Source organism: Rana temporaria, chromosome 12, assembly GCF_905171775.1.
Source record: "Rana temporaria chromosome 12, aRanTem1.1, whole genome shotgun sequence".
NCBI classification, from domain to species: domain Eukaryota; kingdom Metazoa; phylum Chordata; class Amphibia; order Anura; family Ranidae; genus Rana; species Rana temporaria.
In genome coordinates, this window is record NC_053500.1 from 41,223,045 (window position 1) to 41,250,220 (window position 27,176).

Below are 27,176 nucleotides of genomic sequence, written 5' to 3' on the forward strand. Positions count from 1 at the left end.
AGGTGTTCTCTCGGTTGAGGTCTGGACTCTGTGCAGGCCAGAAAAGTTCCTCCACCCCAAACTCGCTCATCCATGTCTTCCATGTCTATAGAGCTTGTTCATGTGCGTGTAAAGGCAGGTGTCCCGATACTTTTGACAATATAGTGTATGTATGGTTCAGGGATCATTCATTTTTCTATTAAATAGAAGTGCCCTCACCTCTTTTTCATGTTTATTGGTCGCTGGTCATCCCATGGATGGTTATCCATGTATTGCCTTACTATAAAAAGTAATAATTGATTAGATTTCTGCATACTGATCTAAATGAATTATCTATAGTTATAATATGCTTATTCTGGGAAACTAGAAATTCAATCTGCATCATAAGCCTAGATAACTCGGGGATACTAGCAGTCATTTGATCCAGCAAAAAAAAAAAAAAAAAGGAACAACCAGCTTTGACAAATGTATAGATAATGAAGTCTGTTTTGAAGAACAATAAGGGTATAAGCAAATATCCACACCCAAATAACAAAATGTACCTTTCACGGTACTGTCAACGAGAATAATGGACATATGAATAGAGAAGGAACAAGTGTGTATCAGTAACTGTCTACAGCGCTTGCAAAAAATTACAGCATATAAAGTATTCAGAACACATAAAGAGTGTAGAGAAAAATAAACGTGGCCATATTAAAAGGCCACTGATGATAACCTTGTCTGGACATTGTTACGATATTGTAGATGTTATAATGGTAATTGTTGGTTTGTACATACACAATTCTCTTTATCTTTCTATAGTCCATTCATATCTGTACAACTCTGTTCTACATTGTATAAGTAATACATATAACAGGGAAATCTGACTGTGCATGCTTGATACTCACACCTCAATGCCTATGAATAGGGATGAGCCGAACACGCGAACAGGCAAAAAATTAGTTCGAACACGTGAACACCGTTAAAATCTATGGGACACGAACATGAAAAATCAAAAGTGCTAATTTTAAAGGTTAATATGCAAGTTAATGTCATAAAAGGTGTTTGGGGACCTGGGTCTGGTATGGATTTTTGGGGGGACCCCACATCATTTTTTTTTTTTCATTTTGGTGCAGGGCTCCCCTTAAAATTCATACCAGACCTGAAGGGTCTGATATGGATTTTTGTGGGGAACCCCACTCCATTTTTTTTAAATGGTGCAGGGTTCCCCTTAATATCCATACCAGACCTGAAGGGCCTGGTATGGAATTTGGGGGAACCCCCACACTTTTTTTTGGGTTCGGGACGTTTTTTTCAATGACTTTGATCTGTATGGCCGAGATCCGACAATTCATGAATAGATGCGAGTAGTTTTAAATTACTTTTTTTACCTTTTAGAAATTACATTTTGTGCAGGGACAGTTCTAAAAACGGAAAACATGCGCTACATTACAGGCATACTATAGACACCCCCCAGGTACGCAATTTAAAAGGAATATTCTATTGTTTCACTTTAAGCATTATTAAAATCACTGCTCCCGAAAAAACTTCAGTTTTTCAAACTTTTTTTTGCATTGATGCATGTCCCCTGGGGCAGGACCCAGATCCCCAAACACTTTTTATGACAATAACTTGCATATTAACCTTTAAAATTAGCACTTTTGATTTCTCCAAAAGACTTTTAAAGGGTGTTCCGCGGCTTTTCAAATTTGCCGCAAACACCCTAAATTGTTCGCTGTTCGCCGAACGAGCGAACAGCCAGTGTTTGAGTCGAACTCATGTTCGACTCTAACATAAAGCTCATCCCTACCTAGGAACACAAAGTGTGAACTGTTTAAAGGATGAGGCCTCGTACACACAGGCAATAATCTCGTCAGGAAAAAAATGTAGTTTTTCCCGACGAGATTCTTGGCAAGAATCTCTTGCTGCCCGAGTGTACAGACAGACCGCAGTTCTCTAGAAAGGCAAGAACGCGTTGATGTCATCGCGTACGGCGAGCATGCGCTCGTCACATTCGATGCCATCGCCACCATCTTGCTTCACCCTACCTATGCCGTGGAAGCTTCCGCGCATGCGTCAAAGTCATTTCGAGCATGCGCGGGTTTCCACGGCGACAGGCAAGTACACTCTCGGGTTTCTCGTCGGGAATAATCTCTACGAGAAAATAGAGAGCGGATCTCTATTTTTCTCGTCTAGATTCTGGCCAAACGAGAAACCTGAAAGCCTCGTAGACACGCACGGTTTACTCGGCAAGAAAGCTCTGCCAGAAGTTTTCTTACTGGTTCTTGCCGAGAAAACCGAGCGTGTGTACGAGGCTTGAGGCCACATAAAAGTACTATTTCACTTATTGGTGGATCTTGGTGGACTGAGTCAACCCCTGGATTTTTATATGTTTGAATACCTATTCATTGGAATCATCCTGTAATAATTTACAACTCTTTTCCTGCCCACCATTGTCCATAACAACCCCTTGTAATGGGAACAACAGGTATGCAGGAATATCTAGGAACTCTAGATTTCACTAATACAGCCATAATAAATTCTCAGGGGTTGTAACTCTCCAACATCTACCAAAGACATATATGTAGGGTGGACTGACCCTTAAAAGGAAACCTGTCATGGGATAAACATAAAGACATGGCTGCCCACTTTTTTTGCAAATTCTAGCTGCCTGGATGTCATGCTGACCTTCACACCTTAATATCTTGAGTCACTGACCCAGAACCTCTGTGAAGTTTTTATGGTTGTACGTGTCTCCGTTGAGGAGAATAACCCTCATTACCTGTCCCAGAGACATGACGGAGTAAAAGCAGTCTACCCAAATTAATGGATATCCAACCTTTGACCATTGTCATCAGATTTCCATTGGCAGATTAAATTCCTTCCCAGCACTATCCAAAACTAGCACAGAAAGTTTGGGCTGAAATTTCTTTTAAACTTTTTACAAATCTAGTACTAAAAATATATTTTAGCCTTGGGATGCAATAGTTATGTTAATATCTGACTTACTCATACAGGACATGAAGCTGGCTCAAGCACAAAAGCAAGGTTCAACTGTCAATGTGGAAATTGATGCTCCCAAAGGTGCAGACTTAGCCAAATATATTGCTGAAGTGAGAAAGGAATATGAAGGCATTATAGAGAGGAGCAGAAAAGATGCTGAAGAATGGTACAAACAACAGGTAAGAAAAGTCCTCACATATCCAGAATGGTAATACAGTCATTTGATAGAAGTTCTGTCACTCATACCGTCTGCAATGTTTTACATTCCTTATTTTTCTACTAAAAGGCTATTTTTTTATGAAGCACCTATAAGAAAGCTAAGCACGGTAGAGCCCTAGCAGAAAATAAGGTACAGTATTTACATGTGTCATTCTATCACATATCCCAAAAATAGGGAGAACATTCCTCGTTCTAGGATAGTAGTCATGCAAAGGGGGTTTAGTCTCCTCTGTAAGCCTTTTGTTTGTAATAACCCCTGCCATGTTGCCAGTGACTTGGGTTCATCTGCACCTCTCTTGTGCGAGACTATATAGTGGATGGGTGGAGATAACAGGAGGGTTCAGATTGTAGTTTCCCGTTTGTGGGCTCTCAAGAAATCTGGAGAACAATGATAGATCAGACCAGCCTTTCTCAACATATTCAACACCAAGGAACTCTTGTAATAACTTTCCATTGTCAGGGAAACAATGCTAAAAATTTACTATACAGTGGAACCTTGGATTACGAGCATAATTCGTTCCAGGAGAATGCTTGTAATCCAAAGTACTCACACATCAAAGTTTCCCCATTGAAGTCAATGGAAATTAAAATAATTTGTTCCGCATTGACTTCAATGGCATGCAATACCGCATTCGGCCAGAGGCGGGGGGTGCCGGAGAGCCTCAGAAACGTCCGGAAAGGTCAGAGGACAGTTCGGCTGATCTCGGCAAACCTCGGAAAGACTACATTCACGAGCCTTTCGGAGGTTTGCCAAGGTCAGCCGAACTGTCCTCGGGTCTTTCCGAATGCAAATGGTCGGCTACGATCGGCGCCGTTTGGCTCTGGCCCCCCCACCTATGGCCAAAAGTGGTACTGCACACCGCTTTGGCCTGAATCCTGCTCATGTTTTGCGAGACGACACTCGCAAACCGAGTTAGGATTTTTAGAAATACGATGCTCGTATTGCGATCCGCAATCCGAAGTTCCACTGTATCTACAGCTCATGATACATTAGTGTGATGGTCAGAGGGAAGAATGCTCCTTACACTTGTGGTCTTTGGGAAGAATTATTCCCCTACAGATGGCTAAAAAATATCAAAGGTGTCCGTGGGAACTTAACTGAGAGGAAGAAATTGCTCATTCCTCAAGTAGTCCCTAGAAACCGCAGGAGGAACCCTATGGTTCCACAGAACCCTGGTTGAGAAACCCTGGATCAGACACTGCAGCAGATTAGGGGTGAGTGTCATGCATTTGTGGCAACAGTATATGGCATTATAGAAACCCCCTACTTTATAGCTTGTGTAGAAGTATTTCTATGTTACCAATATTTGGAAAATTTTCAGTAAAGACATTAAAAACACATTGGGGGAGATTTGCAAAAACTGGAGAGCGCAAAATTGGATGAAGCTCTGCATATAAACCAAACCGCTTCCATTTTTTTGTCTAAGCTAAATTGAACAAGCTGAAGTTAGAAGTTGATTGGCTATCATGCACATATGCACCAGATTCTGCACTCTCCAGTCTTATTAAAGCGGTGGTTCACCCTAAAAAACAAGTTTCTACCATGAAATCCAGCATACTAGCGTGTGCTACAGTATGCCTTTATTTTATTTTTTTGCGCCGTACTCACAGTTTAATCCCATAGTTACGTTTCAGACTCCCCGCGGGGAATGGGCGTTCCTATGCAGAGGGAAACATGATTAGCGGCCGGCTATGGCGTGTCACGCTTCCCGAAAATAGCCGGAGTAGGACTCGGCTCTTCACGGCGCTATACGGCGCCTGCGCACAGACTAGGAACAGGCGCCGTGAAGAGCCAATTCCTATTTCGGCTATTTTTTGGGAAGCGTGACGCGCTATAGCCGGCCGTCAATCATGTTCCCCTCTGCATAGGAACGCCTACTCCTCGCGGGGAGTCTGAAAATTAACTACGGGATTAAACTGTGAGTACGGCGCAAAAAAATAAAATAAAGGCATACTGTAGCTCGCGCTAGTATGCTGGATGGCATGGTAGAATTTTTTTTTTTTTTAGGGTGAACCCCCGCTTTAAATCAACCCTGATGCCTTATTATCGTGTCACACAAGCGGGGTGCTGGAGAAGGTCTCAGGAAGGTAGAGGTCACAGGCTGCACTTGGGACTGTTGTAGCAGCCAGTTCAGTTCAGGAGTGGAAGATGTTCTGCTGATGGCGGGCTTGCCAGATTGGCCAGACAGGTTCCAGAGTTGCTCCCACTAGAATATCCAAGTTACTGTTATGAAGTCCTCAGAGACCAGACAGTGAGGCCTTACAACCTTTCATGTAAAGGGTTTTCATGATAAGGTCTATTGGCCAGAGATGTCCGGAATTTGATGGGTCTCTCCACTCCATCATTGCAAAGTTGTAGTTTAGATTCCTGGACCAGGAACAGGCTAAACAACCTGACTCCTGGTTTGTCCTTCAAGCAGAGACATGCAAATCTTTCCTTTATGTCCCTTGGCTAACTGTTCACCCAGAATTTATAATATATGTCAAAGATATGGCTTAAAGTGATTGTAAACCCTTACCTTGTAAAACAATCAATTCAGTGTTTAATAGAAATGAAAGGTAAACCATTTGTGTATAGATATGAAAAAGAAAATAAGTTCTAAATACCCTTTTTTCCCTTTTTTATAAGTGATAACATTCCCTCTGTTATCAACTGCATAAGAGCTAGGGGGAGAAGAAACAGCAGGACACTGATCTTTCCAGTAAAAAGATGTACATGGGGGGGAGGGGGGGTCTGTGAGCACAGGTCTAGTCATTGGAGGAGACCAGGCTGAGATCACAGCATAGCTAGAGGACTGACCACTGTGTGCTCTCATGCTTAGTGTGGTAAATTTTTATTAGGAAAGCAGAGGGACTTGCAGGACCACCAGGGATTTCACACAATGAAGCAATACAAAGAGAACAGGAAACTTTTCCATACAACTACATGGTACAGCAGGCACATATCAGCGATATGAAATGTTGGGGCAACAAAAACTTTGATATTATAGAAAAATGTATTACAAACTGCAAATAGCATATTAAGCTACTGTATGAAATTTCAATGCATGAAATTTAACATGTCGGGTTATACTTTCCCATAGGAAGGTAATACACTTTGGAGTCAACTTACACATTCAAGCACTGGTGTAGCAGATATCCTTAGGCTCCTGTTGTAACAAAAAAACGAGTTGTAATGCGATGACTATGAAATAAAGTATGTGGGTGTATATATACATAAACCGTGTATGTGCAGTGTATAAATCATGAAGGGACTGGTTTGGGACAACTGGATCTCAGAAAACTGGAACAAAAAGCGATTGAGTTGTACAAAGTAAATATTCAGGTTTTATTTTTCACATGAAACCTGACTAGCTGTTGCCTACAATTGCTCCAGATTTGGTTTGGTTCTGGAGCAGTGGCCAGTCGTACATTCATTCTAATTATTGATGGGATTCAGTGGATTCACAGATAGTTAAGTAGCCCAGTACATAGTAGAACCAGTAGTATTGTATAGCCCAAGCTCTTTTTAGGAGGCTCTTAAATATGAAAGGGTCCCTAAAGTGCCTTGAGCAAAATTAAAGAGTTTGGAAAGAACAAAGGCACCACACCATTGGTTTTGTAATCCAAAAATATAAATTTCACTAAAAAAGTACATTGGCGTGACTCACTAGACTTACTCATGTCAGAGGACCTGCAACTGCCAGAGCATAGGGGATAAGAGGCTGTGGGGACTGGAATTACAGCCAAAACGTTTTAATCCAAAGGCCACAACATATACATTACAATCAGTTTTAAAAATGTATGAATAAACCCTCTCCAAGAACAAACATTACATCGGAAGTTCCCCCTTCACATCATTGCCCCCCACATCAGAATCCCCCTTTTACATCAGAAGCCCCCCATCCCTTCAGAGTTCCCTTTTTATATAAAGCCCCCCAGCGCTCAAGTCCTGCGGGAACGCATGGGAACGGAGTTCCTGCACTTTTTTCACAGCAGGAACGCAGTTCCCTTTGCAGGACTAGAGCAGCCGAGCCACCCGAGCCAATCCTTCACTAGGCGGCGATGCCCAGCTCGAGTCACTATCAGGGGCAGGCGAACCTTAGTAATCCTTTATGTTACTGGCCGCTTCCTGTATATGGATTCATCGGTATTGTGCGGGTATTCCGTCACTTCTTTGATGCCGCAATGTCTCCTGGGAGCTTTTGTCATTGTTCCCAGGAGACATTGCGGAGGTCTGCCGCGAGTTATCTCAGGATTTAGAAAGAACTTGCGTTTTAGTAATTATGCATACGAGCGTATCATTTTTTTTTTGTGGGGGAGTGGATCTTGGGTGGGAGTTCCCACACTTTTTTTCCCAGGACTTGACCCCTGAAGCCCCCCCTTACTTTAGGGCATTGGTGTGCGCAGCCTATTGCATTAGAGTGTGCACTCCAGAGCACAAACACACATGTGTTTATATCAGCAGAGCAGTGGACAGTATTAGTAGTTTTTTATTTTTATTATTTTTTATAATATTATTTTTTTAAATCATTTTTTACAGTATTATTTTTTATTACTTTGTTTTCAATTTTTTTTATTTATGGGGCTTTGGTGAAATATCAGGGGTTTAAACAGGACCCTGATGTCTCAGGCCCCATACACATGACAGAGGAACTCGACGTGCTTGGCACGTCGAGTTCCTCGTCGAGTTTTGGGATGAAGCCGCCGAGGAGCTCGGCGGGCCGCCTTCTCCCATAGAACAACGAGAACAACGAGAAAATAGAGAACATGTTCTCTATTTTCTCGTCGAGTTCCTCGGCGGCTCCATCGAGCCAAAACTGTACAGACGACAGAGTTTCTCGGCAGAATCCGGGTTTTGACCGAGTTTCTCGGTGAATTCTGCCGAGAAACTCTGTCGTGTGTACGAGGCCTCACTTTTGAGAAAGAAACCAAGGACAGAGATTGCCCAGTTCCTTTCAGCCTGCAGCCTGCAGCCTGCAGTAAACATTGTTAAGGCTTTGGTTAAGAATGAAGTCAAAAGCGATTAGTACAGTTCACTCACTGTGTTTATTCAGAAAAGGAAGGGCCGATTAAAGGGGTTGTAAAGGAAAAAAAATGTTTTCCTAAATAGCTTCCTTTACCTTAGTGCAGTCCTCCTTCACTTACCTCATCCTTCGATTTTGCTTTTAAATGTCCTTTTTTTCTTCTGAGAAATGCACAATTCCTGTTCTTCTGTCTGTAACTCACCACCGTAAAGCAAGGCTTTATCCGTGGTGTGGAGAAAGCCTCTTGAGGGGAGAGGGGGCGAGCAGGCAAGTCAGGACACTCTCTACTTTGCAGATAGAGAAAGGAGCTGGGTGTTTGTGGGCGTCCTGACACTCCTGCTCGCCCCCTCAAGAGGCGTTCTCCACACCAGGAAGAAAGCCTCGCATTACGGTGTGTAGTTACAGACATAAGAACAGAAAGTGAGCATTTCTCAGAAGAAATAAGGACATTTAAAAGCAAAATGGAAGGATGAGGTAAGTGAAGGAGGACTGCACTAAGGTAAAGGAAGCTATTTAGGGAAAACATTTTTTTCCTTTACAACCCCTTTAAGGAAATATTTACCAGCCCCTTCCCCAATCCTGAGAGGAGGGAAGCTGGCAGCACTGCAGGGGAGAGACAGAAAGCAGGGGAAATCGGCACCACACAGGGTGATTAGGGTGTGCCCAGGCACACCTGGCATACCCTGTGCACACACCTATGTGTCAGGGTCTCAATTAAAAATCGTTTTTTAAGTGTGTAGCCACTATCCCTTTTACAGGAATAACGGGTGTGTAATGTATGGTAACACTCTATACTCATTGCTGCTGGCGTCCTTGTGCCAGCAATACGCAATGAGTATGTACAGGAATGACTCTATACGCAGTATTGGCTATCTCATCTGTTAAGGGAACGTGACAACCAACACATAAGGGAGAAATCTACTCGCTATAACTCCTTGATCTTGTTTGTAATACTTATTGTAATGAGGAGTGGGCGTGCACTGATAGGATATAAGGGAGCGATGCACGCCTCCTCCTCTCCATCCAGACTAATCTACGCGATACACGTTTGCGAAACGCGTTGATGTCACGCAGCTCCAGGACGCCGTTGAAGCTATTCCCCGGCCTAGTGGGAGATACGTAAAGGCTCGGTCTATATGTGACACGATACGGTAATGCGTGCCTGGCATACGGGAGTAGGGATCGCAAGTTATCTGAGAAGCGCTATATACAACTCATCGCTCGTCAATCCACCTACCCCCCAGCAGAGGTGTATCAAAACAATACATACACCCGTGTACGGGGCACATCCCACTTTGGAGGTAGAGGATGAGTCTGCACAACATAACCCTATGACATGCAAAGGCGGTAAGGTGGAATGCATTTTCCGTAATCAGGCTGATGTTAGAGTGTTCATGAACTGTTAAGTGTATCGCTACGAGGATTTTCAATAGACATCCACGTCTAATGGGCAAGTGGACTGACCCGAAGCGTACGTGCCTTTAGTAGCGACACCTAATAGCATTCAGCATTCAGCATACCAACTAAGTTATGATATCAACTTCTACTAAGGAGTGCTGCTGACTTTTTAGTGATTTGCTGCCTAACAGATGCCAGATATTGGAGTACTTGGAGCTTTCAAAACACAGAGGGACATTCCATCATTGAATGGCATCTGTATATAAGACTGGCCAATCACTGTGATTATCTGCAGTATTACTGAAAAAGGACAGCCATTAGATTGTTTCTCCTTTCATAACCATGTTGAGTGTCACATTAGTCAGTAATTGGGCATTAGTATGTAAGCCCCACCACTACACAGGCGTTATTCCTCACTATCCCCTGCGGGGACGCACATGCTGGATGCTCCCAATATTAGCACTATTATTATTTTATTAAGATATGCAGTGTATTCCCGCTTGGGAGCCCAGCAAGTGCGGACATCTAGGCGTCCGGACTGCTCTTGTTAATTTGTTTTTATGTTAGTTTATGTCTTTGTGTGTTGTTTGTCTGCACATACACAATAAACTTTGTTTATTGGTGCAACACTTGCCGGCAATTAGTAGCTAGTTTTTGTGATTTGCTATTTGTAGCATTATGTTGTAATTTTATCTACCTAAGGATTTTCATACAATAAATTTAAATATATTTTCTATATATATATACCCTGATCATTGTCCGTTACTGCCCATAGTAGCCCCTTAGGCTGCATTCACACCCGAGCATAGCGGTTTGCAGCGTTTTTTACCGCGACAAAACGCTCCGTTTTTTACCGCGATTTGCCGCGCCATTTTTTACCGCGATTTGCCGCGACAAAACGCAGCGTTTTTTACCGCAATTTTTTAGAGGTCTAGGGTCACCAATGTAAAACGCCCAAACGCCCAAATTCGAGCGACAAAAAAGGGTCCAGAACTTGTTTGGGCTTCAGACGTTCGGCGTCAGGCGTTTTGTAGTGGAGATGTGAACCATCTCCATAGAGAATAATGTATTTTTTCCCCTCTAGCGTTTTGGGGCGTCGCGCTTCAGGCAACAAAACCCACTTTTTTGCATGTATGTTTTTGGCTACGGCGGTAACCTCTAATATGAGGAGTGACTATAAACAGGGTCCTTAGGTACACTAAGCAGCATCTTAGTAGGGGTACATTCATATTCTTTTTGGTTTATCTTACATAGAGACCCATTTCATATCAGAGTTTCTTTCTTACACCAGGGCTCCTATCAGAGTTCCCTCAAACATTAGGGTGCCTATCAGAGATTTCTCTTACATCAGGGTCCTCATCAGAAGTGGAGACCAACTGATCTAAATTCTCAGTCTGAGCATACCCCACTGACACTAGTGGTGAGCCACAAAAAAAATGTGGCCCATGCGTTGTAGTTTGGAGACTTCTGGCCTAAATGGAGTCTTCAGGAACAGAGGATCAGGGAAGCAAAAATGGTTATTGCGGTCCCCTAGACCTATGTAAGGGAGCTTTTTTTTCCTTCCTTGGTGTTTAGCTTTTTTACTGTCTCTGGTTCCTTATTTGTGTGTTGTTCATTAAAAGAGCAGCTAAACAAAATGTAAGGTTTACCGTGTATTTATAAAGTGTGTATATACAAAGTGGAAAGCAAATTACTACTGTACCTTCATATCGGATAGCTGTTATTTAGGCTGAAGGTTCAATAAATACACAAATATCCATTCAGAAAATTATGGGCCAGATCCACGTAGATCGGCGTAATTTTAAGCAGGCGTAGCGTATCGTAGTTACGCTACGCCGCCGCTACTTTGAGAGGCAAGTGCTGTTTTAACAAAGCACTTGCATCTAAAGTTACGGCGGCGTAGCGTAAATGTGTCGGCATAAGGGCGCGGAATTCAAATGACAAAGATGTGGGCGTGTTTTATGTTAATTCAACTTGACCCCACGTAAATGAAGTTTTCTTTGAACGGCGCATGCGCCGTCCGTGGGGGGATCCAAGTGCGCATGCTCGAAATCACGTAGCAAATAGTCAATGCTTTCGACGTGAAAGTAATTTACGCAAAGCCCTATTCGCAAACGTTTTACGCAAACAACGGAAAATTTGCCACTGTCTCGACGTCCATACTTAACATTGCGTACGCCACGAAGACCCAGGGGTAAAGGGTTACGCCGAAAAAAGCCTTACGTAAACAACGTAAAAAAATGCGCCGGGCGGACGTACGTTTGAGGATCGGCGTATCTAGCTAATTTGCATACTCTACGCGGAAATCAACGGAAGCGACACCTAGCGGCCAGCGTAAATATGCACCTTAGATCCAACGGCGTACTAACACGTACGTCAGTCGGATCTAGCCCACATTCCGGCGTATCTTGTTTTGTGGATACAAAACAAAGATACGAGAGCGCATCGTAGAACTTACGAGGGCGCATCGTAGAACTTACGCGGCGTATCAATAGATACGCCGCCGTAAGTTCTTTGTGGATCCGGACCGATATAACTACCTGCCACATGACTGTTTTGAGGTATTGCACTACAGTCTGTGATCACTTGCATGATCACAAGACTAAAATGATCTGACACATGTCATATAAACAGACAGCGGGATATTTTCCAGAAAACGTTTCTCTTTCAGGTGCCAAAGAATCGACTTAAAGTGATTTTCTGCATTAAAGTAAAAAAATGGTTTAGGTATCAGTTCGCGGCAGAGGGGCATGATATATATATATGAATGCCGCCTTTTTTTACATATGAATGCCGCCGGCCTCAACTATTTACATATGAATGACGGTTATTTACATGTAAACACAGGGTCTGCAGGTTAGTCATCTGTACACAACAATAGGGCAGAGCTAGGCAGCACTTCACACTGAGATATCAGGACACAGCACAGGACTAAAACTTCAAGGGACAAGGGAATTTTAACTGGGATAGTTGGCAAGTATGAGGCAGCTGCTTTGGGCCCCACAACAGTGACAAGGCCCAGGGCAGCTGTCGCTTTTGCCCTGCCTTAAAGATGGCCCTGCCCCCAAGGGGAACAGTGGATGCACCTAGGATACTTTCTAGAAACCCAAAGTCAGTGAACATGTCCAATAGATCCATTTAGATGTTCCCATATGAAAGCCTTGATATTTGGTTGTCTTGTATATTGTCATGGATATGCAATAGTCTGGCAGCTTACCTGTTTCCATCTGTCCATTAAGAGGCCTGACCCTGTTCTTGTTACCTTATTATCTCCTATACTTCCTGTATGGCCCCACCCAGGCCATCCCAGGAAGTCTATATTAACTGTTGTGCTATTCAACAGTGTTGTTTGCTTAAGTTCCTGTCTGCAGTGTGCTACAATTACCTCCCTGTGTACTGTTTTTGGCTGTCCCTCGGTTACCCTGTCTGCCTGTTGCCCTGACCTCAGGTTACCCATCACTTCCGTTTATCCTGCTTGCTGCTTCCCCTCTCTCTCTGCGGAGCGTGACCTAGGGGATCCCAGGGGTCGTGACCAGGATCCAGCTGCGGCGAAGGCCATCCTCACCACTAGAGGCTCTGCTGAACACAAATCTGCATCTTAGACTCCGCGCCCTGGGCTTATGCTTCCTCTCTGATAGCAGCAGTCGGCTATAGGGTTCACTACCCTGAGGTGCATCCCTGGCCACAGGTGACGTGACATATATTACTATCCTTGTACTGGACACTTTTCGACAACTGAAGCGCCCATGACATTCATTGCTCGTCTGTAGTGCCAATAAATTCATACACCTGGGTAGTCCAAAGGCAGCACAGCCAGAAGATAACTTTGGACCCATAAAAATAGTCCACACACAGCATAGGAATATAATAGAAATAGGAAATAAGAAAAATCTCCTGAATTAGGAAGTAACATAAAAAGTTGAGTCTCAACCTTCCACACTCTATCCAAAATGAAAACAAAGTTTGGGTTTGAGTTGGGTTTTAAAGCCAAGAACAGCTCTTGAATGTTGTCTAAGAACAAGCCAAGACTTGCTCATTGAATACACGTTACACTCTTAGCTAATGTGTATGTGTGCATTGTAAACATAGACTGCTTTAACCCTGGCACATGCCTCATGCCAACACATGTCCCTTTAGATCAGACTAAATGGAAAAAAATGTTTCATTTGTTCAACAATTTATGTTAATCCAATTTTATTTTGGCTTGCGTCAGTTTTGGCTGGTGGTCAAACTGGAATCGGTTCATTCGTGATAAATTAACCTCAGGCCCTATACAAACATTATGTTATTGTAAAGAAAAGGAAAAACATGCATTAACAGACAACCTCCATCACATTACATATACAGTCATGCCCCTCATTTCCTGCAGATGACTGATGGGCTGTTATGAGTATAATTAATGTAATTAAATGTGTTTGCCTCAGACATTAGGGCACTAAAACACAAAATTCCACAAAGCAAAAAAAAAAACATAAGACAGTAGATTATGAATGGGAAAATACCATGCCCATTGTTCATAAAACTGCACTTAAGGCATTTAAAACATCTGCAAACAAGTGCAATCAAAGCATGCTAAGGTGGAATTATTTTATGGCATTTTAGCATTTTAGCATTTTTTTCAACTTTCCATCTATTAAATATTCTGCCCTTGTTGTTTTAATTTTGGATAGTAAAACATTTTTTTTCTGCCAGTTAATACCTTATAGGTAATTTCACCTCCAGTCCTCAGCATAATCCCCCTTCCCCCCAAATCCACCTTCTAGCACTAATCCTTTCCTACCCACCCCCTCCGAGGCCCAAACCTGCAGACACAGAACCTCTGACCCACCACCCCTATCCCCCCTCATAACACTGATTCTCCCTACCCCTCCCTCAAATTTCCCCACCTAGCACAAATCTACACCTCCAATTTCAGAAACCCCCACCATCCCTCAATTTCACTCTTGCAGGATAAATCGTCTCCTCTCTCCCAGCACAAATCATATCCATCAAATCCTTTCTTATAGCACAAATCCTCCCACCATCACCAGCCTAGCACAAATCCTCTTCACCCCAAATCCCTCCTCTTAACGCAAAATCCTCCCCTCTTCTTTCAAATTCCTTATCCCAGCACAAATTCTCTCCCCCTTCTGCTCCACGCAAACCGAAAGAGACTTTCTAGGACGACTTGGACGCCCCCGTCCATCTTGGGACAAATCATCATCCCAAGCACCAAAGTCAAAAGCCTCTGAGTCACTTTTGACTCCGACATGACCATGGATGCACAAATAGGATCAGTAGTCAGTGGATCTCACCATCTTCTACTTCTGCTACGAAGACTCGTTCCCTTCATCCCGAAAGAAGACACAGCAGTAGTGGTGGGAACAATAATCAACTCCAGGCTCGACTATGCAAACTCCCTTTACCTCGGACTCCCAAAATACCAGATTGTTCGTCTACAAGTCGTCCAGAAAACGGCGTCACGACTGGTAACAGTCCCTGAGGTCCCTCCACTGGCTGGCCGTTAAGGACGAAGTCACATTTAAGGCCCTCTGCCTGACGCACAAATGTGTACATGAAATCGCCCCCCAATATTTATGTGAGAAAATAAAATACCACAACCCCTATCGCGTTCTTCAATCAACTAATCAAAATCTACTACAAATCCCCAAGGCCCGCTACAAGACCAAAGGAGAACAAAGATTTGCAGTACAAGGACCTCGACTGTGGAACGTGTTACCAACTAATATCCGAATGGAAGTGAATCACCAGGCCTTCAGGAAAAAACTTAAGACCCACCTATTCTGAAGGCTAAATAGAAGGAAATGGATACCAAGCGCCTTGAGGCGATTCAGTTTGCATTTGTAGCGCTATACAAGTTATTCACTCACTCACTCACCCATAAATCAGACCAGATACAGCAAGATTTTCTTAATTCCAGGCTCCTCCTTGTATGTGTCATATAACATGTCAGAGCCAAGGAAGAGCCCAGGGGAAGCTTCCCTCGGCTTTGTGTCAGGTATCTGCAGCTGGTGGGGTGAAGATAATGTTTGCTGCAGCAAGGGTGGGGCAAAGATTGTGGTATTGGGGACCCAGGGCATCCTGCAGGAGATGCAGGAACATGTGCTCTTGGAGCCCAATGCAATCAATGCCCCTGATCAATGCTAAAATTAATAGGGGTTCCTTCTCTGTCTATTCTGTCTTACCCTCTAAACAGCCCCCTGCTGCTCTTGTGAACAAGGTCTAAAGAAGTTGTTCTTAGTATATGTATAATAGTATATAAAGGGTTGACAAATGGGGGCGCAAACAAACTGAAAAAAAAAACATCAAGTGCAGCCACTGTGCCCATCAAGCGCAGCCACTGCGCCCATCAAACTCAGCCACTGTGCCCATATTTTACTGCCAGTGGGCCCATCAATTGCCGCCACTGTGCCCATCATTTTCCGCCGCTGTGCACATCAATCATTGCCAGTGTGCCCCATTAATTGCTGCCAGTGTGCCCCATCAATTGCCGCCAGTGTGCCCCATCAATTGCTGCCAGTGTGCCCCATCAATTTCCGCCAGTGTGCCCCATAAAATGCTGCCAGTGTGCCCCCTGCCCAGCACTTACCTGTCTCAGGTCACGGCGCTGTCCTCCATGCTCCCTCCAAGTCCTCAACGTCTTCTCCTGTCCTCTTCTCTGTTATGATTGGATGCCTGATAGTGGAGTGTTCATTCACAACACCTGTCGCTTCAGCCAATCAGGTGACAGGTAACCTGGTGCACCTGATTAGCTGAGAGGCGGGTCAATTTTAGGGAAGCGATTTATTCACTCATCTAACACAACACTGTGTAAACAGTGAACGCACAGCATTGCGCCCGCTGTTTACCAATTTGGAAACCTATTAGAGCCTATGGCTCTAATCGGGACTACTATTAGAGCCAACGGCTCTAATCAGGCTTTTCCAAAAACACCGCCACCGCTGTAATTCAGATGCCCGGCGCCCGACCAGGGGCCAGACACCTGAATAGGGGGTGGCAGCGGCGACAATAGATATATTCACGCAATGCACGAATCTATCTATGGTGATAGACAGGTGCAGGAGAGAGGGGGCGGCGCTCCTGTACCCTTAATGGACGCACCACCACTGATAAGAAGCAACATTGAAACTACAAATGGTAGCAGCAGGTATCTCTCTTAAAAAAAATAGACGTGCTTACTGAGTCTCAAAGTGCCCCCTAAAGAGATGATAGTCCAACATGAATTTCATTTCAAATTACAAGTAAAAGCTGTTTAATTACTGATTATCTATGTTAATCACCATGTTTTGTATATTTCAGTCTACAACAGTCCAACAGGAGGTTAACACAAACACAGAAGCTCTGCAAAGCAGCAAAAGCCAGATCAAAGAGTTGAAACGCACATTGCAAAATCTGGAGATTGAAATGCAAGCTGAGCTCAGCAGGGTAAGACCTGTTTATTTATTAGGTGTGATTTTATTTGACACACAATATATAATAAATGAGCTGGCAGCATACATGAATACTGGTTTCGACTATGTTTTTACACACACATCCTATGGGAACAACAGGTGTGCAGACCCAGGAACTCAAGCTTTACTTTGCATGCACTTACCGCTTGATTGTTCTCAGATTAGAGGCAACTTAGCGGTCTATTTATAAAAGCATTAGCACTGTGAATATTCCCTGTTATATGTCTAATATTATTATATTCTATGATCAGCAGCTCCATCTATTGGCCATAATGCAGTATTTTCCTGAATTAAGTATTTTATGATTATACCACATTTTGACCAGTAGATGGAGCTGACGACTATAGAAAATAATATTAGACACATTAGGGAAACTTATTCGCTGTGTAAATGCTTAGTCATTCATACAGCATTTTTTTATAAATAGACCCCATGATTTAAATCACAATGGAAGACATTCTCTTGGTACAAGTTTCCTTTTATAATCATGATCAGCAATGTTCCTAGTGAAGCAGTAGGTAAGTACAGTGCATAACAATGGGCATATATCAATGGTAACCTACTAGAATTTACTAGACTTGTGCACACTGAAATATTTTGTTTCAGAATTTCGGTTTCGTCCGAAAAATAAAACTATTTAGTTACTTCCGATATTTGTTTTTATTTGTTTTGTTTAGTTAAAAAATGCATTAGTCCGAAAATCCAAATTAATTAAGGTCAAATCTGTCATTGAAGGCTTATGGTGTCTGTTGAATGTTCTAAGAAGATTCGACGGTTCGACGCTGCAATCGTACGAATGCTCCGCCCACAAGCTATAGTAGAATTCTAATGTTTTATGACTAGTAATAATTATATTTATTAATTATTATTACTAGTCATCCAACATTAGTATTCTTCTATACAGAAAAACAAACAAGGCGCCTCTAAGTTCAGAAGTATAAAACTTTTAATATCCCCTAAAGGGGTTAAAAACACTTACAAGATAGTGGATGAAACAGGCATGTAGCAGGTAAGTGTGTCCAGGAGATGTTCCAGTGGCAGGGCAGTCCCAGTCTGTGATGGTAAAGCTTCCAGGGAAGTCCACGAGATAACAGCCGCCTTGTGCTGTTCATGTTCAGAGGACACAATAATGCTGGAGCCTGGGGATGATGTAAAAGGAAGCGAGACAGAAACCAGCATGGAACACAAACAGGAAGTGGACAGGAAGTGTGTCATAGAGGCAGGACACGTTTTGGAACAGCTCATTGGTTCCTTCTTCAGCCTGCAGTATTTTCAAGAAAAATCTCTGCTAATCCAATTGTATTACCTATACCAGAACCTAGTCAGTATGGTTGCCTAGTATTATCTCACTCTGTTGTGCTGTGTGTTGCAATGGAAACTTTGTGTATCCAGCCCATCATTCGGCAACCTGGCGGGGATAGGAATTTTAATGCCTTGTACACACGATCGTATTTTCCGTCGGGATAAACTCTGACTAATTTTCCCAACGGATTTCCGTTAAAGCTGTCTTGCATACACACTGTCACACCAAATTCCGACCGTCAAGAACGCAGTGACGTACAACACTACGACGAGCTGAGAAAAATGAAGTACGATGCTTCTGAGCATGCGTTGACTCGATTCTGAGCATGCATGGTTTTTTTCTCCGTCTGAGTTTTCTACAGACGAATGGTATTTCCGATAGAATTTTTTTCCATCGGAAAAAAAAGAACGTGTTCTCTTTCTAAATTCCGACGAAAAAAAGTCTGATGGGGCACACACACTGTCGGAATATCCAATGAAAAAATTCCGTCTGACTTTTTCCATCGGAAATTCTGATCGTGTATACGGGGCATAAGCCATCCAGAGCTCCCATCAGCGTAAAAGATACTTGGACAAATTCCATAAAATTATATTAGTAAAACATTTTAAAGAAAAGGCTCCAAACACACCCCTTTGGACTTTGCTTGAAAAGGAAAGGCCACTGGGGAACAAAGCTATAAGAATGCCTATTCTAAACAGTGTCGATGGACCTCTACCAAGTAGCTCCATCGAGGACATAACAGAATTCCTTTTTTTCCCATTAAAGCTGGATTTAAGGTTAAAGCTAGAAATGGAAATAGAAAGGCTTTAGCTACTGTAACATATTCTGATATTTAACCGCTTAAAGTGGAGGTTCACCCTAAAACAATTATCTAACATTACATCCAGCATACTAACGACATGTACAGTATGCAGGTTTTTTTTTTTTTTCGCCGTACATACCGTTATATTGTTATTCTCCCCCCGGCTTACGGGTTCTGATTCCCGCGGGACTGGGCGTTCCTATCCCTGGGTTAGATGATTGACGTCTGGTGAAAAACTTCACAAGGCGCGTCACCAGTTTTCCGAAAAAAGCCGACCTGTGAGTCGGCGCTATACAGGGCCTGCACAGTCAGCTCTACACGGTGGGCGCAGGCGCCGTATATCGCCGACTCGCAGGTCGGCTATTTACGGAAAACTGGTGACGCGCCTTGTGCGCCATGGGAAGTTTTTCACCAGACATCAATCATCTAACCCAGGGATAGGAACGCCCAGTCCCGCGGGAATCAGAACCCGGAAGGAGAATAACAATATAACGGTATGTACGGTGAAAGGGGAACCTCCACTGTAAGGACCAGCTCAGGCATATATACGTCGACACAATGCCTCCTGTGGGCAGATCGACGTTTATATACATCCCCTTTAAGATGCAGTATTATAAATCTATCCCCTATTTTGTAGACGCTATAACTTTTGCTCAAACCAATAAATATACGTATATTGCGTTTTTTTTTTTCTTTTAGCAAAAATATGTAGAAGAATACATATCAGCCTAAACTGAGAATTTTTTTTTTTTTTTTAAATATATGGGATATTTATTATAGCAAAAAGTAAAAAATATTGTTTTTCTTTCAAACTTGTCACTCCTCTTTTGTTTATAGCACAAAAAATAAATACCGCAGAGGTGATCAAATACCACCAAAAGAAAGCTCTATTTGTGGGGGAAAAAAGTAATTTGAGTACTGTGTTGCATGACTGAGCTATTGTCATTTAAAGTGCGACAGCGCTGAAAACTAAAAATTGGCCTGGGCAGGAAGGGGGTGAAAATGCCCCGTATTGAAGTGGTTAAAGAGCACAGATGTGAAAGGAAATACATTTACTGTAAATTTCACACAGAGTTTTCAGAAAAAAAAATAAAGGTATTTACAAGGATCTGTTTTCCTCTTTTAGAAACAGGCGCTGGAGAACACGTTGGATGAGACCCAGTGCAACTCTGGCTCACAGCTCCAGAATATCCAAGAAAAGATTTGCCAGGTGGAGGCCGAGTTGAGCAGAGTTAGGAATGATCTATCACAACAGAGCAACGAGTATAAGATCCTTCTGGACATCAAGAGTCGTCTAGAGAATGAAATTGCCACCTACAGAAGATTGATAGATGGAAACAACAGCAGGTATAATGACATGTGAGGGTCATATTGACACAGCCATGGTACCCCCAGAATCCTAGTGTTTCATTAAAACCTTTGGGTGAGAGACCCCGTGCATTTTTGATGCATGTTAGGCATGTTTCATATGTTCCTCTTATTGTCCCTATGGAAGATGCGTTTTGATGTAAACTGTTCAGAAGGTGCTGCAAGCTGTCTTATTTATTTATTGGCATTTATATATTGAAACTTTAGGTGTTGTTCGTACCACACACAAATTATATGGGGTAATCAGCAGTGTTTAGCTGCTTGGTCTGCCCACACATGTCCAAAAATGCCTGCACTCTATGGGCAAAATAATAATTTAAGATTCGGGGGAAAAGAAAAACTAGAAGCACCTAAATGCTTAATAAAATTAAAGTGAACATATCGTCGAGTTTTGGACTTTCAAGTATGTGCATATTTAAACTAAACAGTAAATGAGATTTAAAAACTAGTCTCTAATGGCCATTGTAGCTGCAGGCATTGTGGAACAATTCATCCTCTAATTTCACAGCCAAGTTCTAGTCTCGTAAGCAACTCTACTCACCCTGCTCCAACCTGTAATTTTTAATGCAAACACAGGAGCTCTGGAAGAAGTGTGCTTCTGCTGTGAGTTTTGGGCATGCCTTATTCCACGGTGCCTGCAGCTACAGAGGTCAACAATGACTTGTTAAAAAAGCAAATTTTCTACTCGTTAAGAATGTATCTGTAGCGCACCCCCTAAGGAGCCAAAGGTGAAATGGAAATTCCCAACCTGCACAGCCAGGCACACTGAATTTTCACAGTCTCCCAGAGTCAGAAAATAGTCCAGCATTTGGTTTTGCCGGTTTATTGAGAGATTAGAGATTAGTAGGGGTATTATGGTAGGCCCACTTGACTTTAGACAACTCCAAGGACAACTTCTCCTCTGTACAGTCTATATACACCCTTCACTTCCTCCTGCACTCACTTGCATGCCAAAAAAGGAAGCTTGGACACTTTTAGTGGATCTACCAGACCAAAGCAAAAGCCCTTAACAAGCAGGGGCCCCTGGGCCCCTTGGTTGTGTAGCAAAGTCCAGTGGCTAGCTTACATTCCTCCTGTGGCTACTGATCCCAGCATCAAATCTTCAAGCACTGCCAGCCCGCCTGGCTGCAGCTGCCTTTCTCTAGCCTTCATGGCTACTTCCACAGTCCTCCCAGACTGACATTCTCTCTGTACAGTCATCCCAGACTGATCAATCAGAAGCCCAATTAGCTGACTTCCCAGGAGGCCTTCTGACCTGATCCTGCTGTCCTCTCTATAGGCCCCTTTCACACATGCAGACTGTATGTCTGCTTTTTCATCCATCCATTTATGGATAAAAAAGGGACATACATTAATCCCCATGAGATAGCGGGTGTCAGCGGGGTCGGCAATACTCCGTTTCTGCAGACGGAGGAAAATACTATTTTTCCATCCGACTGCAGAGTGGATCGGATGAACACGGACAGACGATCCGTGTTAATCCGATCCCCCCATAGGGGAGTGCGGAGATCTGACAGGGCGGTCCCTGCACAGTGTGCAGGGACCGCCCTGTCATCTGCCGGCTCAGCGGGGATTAACAGAGCGATCCCCGCTGAGCATACAGATCATTAAGGAACAGATCCGTCCCGTGTGAAAGGGCCCTTACTCCTGTGCCTCCAGGAAAGATTACACCATGTGTTGTAGAGGGTCCCTCTAGTATCTGAGCCCCAGGCCCAAGGTTACCCCCCCCCAGACTTAGGGGCACCCTTAAGGGCCACTGACAGCCTCCTCAGCACTCCATCTCCATCTTCCACATCGTTGTCCCAGCTGGCATGACTCATGAGTCTTTATGAGGTGGCCCACCCCCTGCCAGACCATTTTGCTGGGGATTGGCTGGGGCCCTCATCAACAGAAAGCAGCTCCACCTGGACCCCACCCTCAACTTCTGGAAGCTTCTCCAATGTTCCAGAAAGCAGGGGGAGTCAGCAGAGATGCTGCTTTCTGAGTCATCCAGCCTCCCTAAGTCACTCAGCCTTGACCCAGATTTAACATAGGCCTGGCTCTCAGCCAGGCCAAATTTTCCTACACAAACAACTAACTACATCTAGCACAGTAGAGGGTGCTACATATAGATACTTGAATTTCTATAACATTGCTAGAAGATCCAATTTTAGCTGGATAAACATTTAACTTTTTATTGTTTTTGACATTTGTTTTTTTGTTTTGTTTTTTACAGTGAACAATCCACCAACACAAAAGGTAATATAATTTACTGTTTTATTGAATAATGGATTTTATGCCTGATGCTGTGATTGATGGATTTGTTAAGAGAGATAAGAGAACTATCAAAAGGTTATGTTTAATGATTATAATACAGTTGTATGTGTTAATGATTAAAGCAGAACTTCACTCTCTTAATCCACATTGTCTATTTTAATTCCTTATGCTACTAGCATTAGTAAATAGATAGGGAAGTATATTATACCCTTTTTGTTATACATTTATTCAGTTACTTCCTGCTTTCCCTGCCTAGGCAAATTATGGCATAAATCCCAGAAGTCTTCAGAGAGGGAGGAGGGGTTTCTCAGCTAAACACACCCTTCTGCCTGCATGCCTGAGCTAAGGGCAGACGGATTGCAGAATGTAAATGCAACATGAATCATTTGCTCTTACTCAAGACAGCCACATAAATGCTAGGGGGTGTTTTCAAAGTGATTTCTCAGTAAAATAAAGCACGGAGACCCGGATGGATGGGGGAGTTTGCTTTGAATATTAAGAAGGAATTAAATAGTGTTTTTGGTTTGTGGTACTCAGATGCAGTGAAGTTCTACTTTGATTATTTTTTTCAAATCATATGGTTAAGTACTGCTGTACAGCACACATTAAACCAGTCTATGATGTCAAATCGTAAACGAATGGTACTTTTGACACTTGAACAAGTTGAATTGTGAAATTAATAAAAAATAGTCATAGACTCCTAATTTTTTTGTCAATGGGCTTAGCGATTTCAAGTGTAATGCAGTTTTGACTGGACTCCAAAAGGTCCAAGGGAAGAGATACTAGACAGAGTCAAATTGCATTAAGCAACCGAATAAGTGGTAACACCTGAGAGCAAAATTGAATTGCAAAAATATAGGATAACAGTTGATGTCTCACTCTATATCAATCTACTTATAACTTTGCAGGAGCTTGACCCTTAAAATACATTTCTGGTGGATACAGTGCTTGTAACTGAACTACTAAATAATTTAAACTTATTTTCTTTCAGATATAAATCGCAAGGTCAAGACTATAGTCCAAGACATGGTCAATGGAAGAGTGGTTAACTCCAGAATTTCTGAGATCCCCCTAAAACTGTGAAGACATGAAAACTTGAAATCTGAGACATAAAAAACTTCACATCGCAAGCAGGCGATTAAACCTAGTTTACATGTGCCAATATTTATCGCAAAAATGTACAGCGGGAAATACTGTAACAAGAATAGAAAAGAATAGAAAATGTCTACTGTTTATTACTGCCAGCATAATAGATGTCCAAAAAAATAAAAAAAATGCTAATTCGGCCAGGCATACATCATCTATCATTACCTAGTTTGTTTCCCTGCAAGGGTTACCTTTTACTGTACTTTCCTGAAAAAATGTGAACCTAGTGCTACGCTCTTTTTATCTGAAGATAACACCCCAGGGACATTAGGGAGCTTAGTACATGTCACTGCTAGTATATTTTCATAGGCTGGAAAATAAATTTTGTTATTCATGGCTACGAAAGGTAACTTAAGTATAGTTCAATTAATATAGCATAAATATACAGGCAATTAATTTATCAATACTTTGAAGAAGGCGGTGTCTATTAATATTTATTTATATACAGCCTAGAGTCTGATACTGTAAATACTCCATCATATTCAATGGGAGTGTTATTTTTGTTTAAACACTGTTTAGGCATTATAGTTTTTAACATGGTGGTATGAATGAATGGAATATGTTACATTATATTTTATTTTCTTGTTTTTTGTGATATAATTTTGACGTAAAAGAGTATACTAAGTGCACCGGTACTTTACTTATCCAGGGCAAAGTAACAAATATGCTGCCTAGCAGATGCTCCCCACTGCAGGTATTTAACTTCTTTGTTCCCTCCACCCACTCTGATCACCAGTTGAGACTCCCAGAAAGTATGTACATCCTGGTAGAGGGGAACATGACTATCTCCTTTTCCTCCAACATTGAACTCTTGAGTAGCTAATGGCCAAGCCTGCATGTTGTCTGTGAGGTGAATAGAAGGCCAAAAGCCCTGTGTAGAGCCAATATCTCTGTGTTAGCTGGAACATACTTAACCCAGGACTTAAAGTGGATGTTAACCCTCACACATACTCAGTGAAGTGAACAGCCTCAAATGATACACAGAGATTAAACAAATATCCCTATATAAGTTTTACTTGTATATCTGTGGTCTTCCCCTTTCTACGCTCTTTGAAAAGTGCACACTGTTCAGCTGTACTTAGGGGTGGGTGGGGAGACTGGACTTGTATGGTATGAGACCTGATTGGAGGAAAGGGACACTTCTACATTGGCAGAGAAACAAAGAAACATGCAGAGCTATCTTCTGAATAGACAAGCTCCCTGATAATCTCCCTCTAAACTCCCTCCCCAACACAAATTTTTAGCTCATGTTATCTCCAGTGTCGGAGAACTTCTCAGAAGTGATTCATCCTGAAAACAGAGGAACAGAGCACCAGAGAGAATCAGCACTTGGAGCTTTGGAGAGAGACAAGTAAACACTACAGATATATGTGCTTAGATCAAATTTCATGAATGGGGTTTACAACCACTTTAAGCCAAAGGATTAGTGAAAAAGCTGACCAAGGAGCAATGAAACCAGCAGTACCAGTACCAGTAGATAAGGCCCTGAATAGGCAAAAGACAGATTTCCTTTTGAAGCAACACTCCATTAAAAAACTGATATTGAAATTAGGTGAAGTACAATAGGTGAAGTCACCCTGGTTTATTTAGTTTCTCAGGGAATCTACCAGTTAAGTGTGCTTTCAGCTCTGGGTGTGCCATTCTTCTTGGAATGTTTCCATTCCTAATGTAGTATTTTCCATATTTTAATTAGGCAGCCTCTCTAGCATCTGACATGTCAACTTTGGGTGAATTATACTTCAAGATTGATTATTAAAATCATATTTTGGTTAAATACCCATTACAGTATTTGTCATTTCGGAATTTGGTGAACCAGAGTAGAAAAGCCCTTGCCCAGCCAATATACCACAGAATAGGAAATCTGTGTTGAAGCAGTTGTCTCTCTATAGTGGTCTGATACCCTTGGCTGTTTTAGAATTGGAGCTTGCCAGTCAGAACAGGCTCAGATCAAACCCAGAAATGGCGCTAGGCTATCAGCGCTCAACCACTCATGGGATAGATAAATAAATTATGAAGTTAAAAAAATAACCCCTGCTCATTGGAGAGTTCTGACTGAGCTCTCCAATGAGCGTGTCAGACTGCTGCTTAGATACAGATGCCCTTTTCGGCAATATACAAGAGGAGGGTGACTTTTTTTATTTTGGTTGTTGTTGTCTCAGCAATAAACAATATAGCACAAACTTAACCATTTTGCTGCACCTAGAACCTATTGATCCAATTTTATATTTCATACAAACTTAAATTTGGCTTTATAGCCTCCCTGTGTTACATTACTTATTACATATTTTAATGTATTACAAATGGCTCACATACTGCATTTACATTGTTATACTTATGAAGTGTTTTTTGTTATTTTCTGCTTATTTATATTTTGTTTTAATTTTAATCAAATGTGGTCATTTTTTTTACATAATTTCCCTTGTTTCCAATACTTTTCTACTTAGCATTTGCATATAGTTGCTTTAAATGTATCATGCAATGAATGTAAAAGTGGGCATAACTAGGCAGATGTTTAAGTGAAGGAACATCTACAAATTTGTCAAATTTGTACATTCAAAATATTTATTTAAGTTTCTACTAAGTTAAATTTTTCTTTGTAGATTGTTCTGATGTACTTTACTGTTCATTCTTCCCCCAAATAGTATTGAATTATTAGAACCAGCAATTAAATATTCACAGCTACAAGCAATAAAAAATAAGTTTATATAGAGAGAGCATATGATTACCTGACTACAGTTAAAATCAATATTAAAAGACTAATTCATTAAATGCAATTTTTTTTTAACTCTGGTCCTTAATAACCCCATAAAAAATGTTTTCCAGCTCTCTTAATAGAAATACAGGTTTAATTTGGTTCTTCTTTTTGAAAGATACTGATTAAAACAATACAGAAAAATAAATGTGTTGAATTATTAGAACCAGCATTTAAATCTTTACAAAAAATAGTGAGGGCAACATTCATATTTTTATCCAATATACACTAAGTTTATATAAAGAGAGTATATGATTAACTGACTACCATTAAATTCAATAATAACAGAGTATAGAATTACAATGATAGAATTAGAGGACATTTGTTGTGTCTATGGTTTGGCTTTGAAAGAACAAGGAATGGATTTTAAGAATGAATTGCCTGACTGTATTTCTCCTGAAAACGTCCATTCAGTACTTAACCTTCCCTAGTTAGCAATTTTTAAAAATACCCTTAGTAGCATGAAAAAAAAAAAAGAGAAGAACTCTTGGTCCTATATGAAAGCCCAGAAGCC

The 27,176-nt window shown here is 41.9% G+C and overlaps 1 protein-coding gene across 1 annotated transcript in view; it reads left to right on the plus strand.

The window, feature by feature from the left end:
• The window catches only part of LOC120919059 (keratin, type I cytoskeletal 19-like), an 88,468-nt gene extending 61,366 nt beyond the window's left edge, over positions 1–27,102 (plus strand). Inside the window, exons 4-8 of the mRNA XM_040331026.1 lie at positions 2,976–3,140; positions 16,884–17,009; positions 20,267–20,487; positions 22,724–22,746; positions 23,756–27,102. Coding sequence (XP_040186960.1) covers positions 2,976–3,140; positions 16,884–17,009; positions 20,267–20,487; positions 22,724–22,746; positions 23,756–23,847 — 627 coding nt within the window. The 3' untranslated portion in view covers positions 23,848–27,102. The remainder of the gene's footprint in view (positions 1–2,975; positions 3,141–16,883; positions 17,010–20,266; positions 20,488–22,723; positions 22,747–23,755) is intronic.
• Positions 27,103–27,176: the final 74 nt, after the last annotated feature.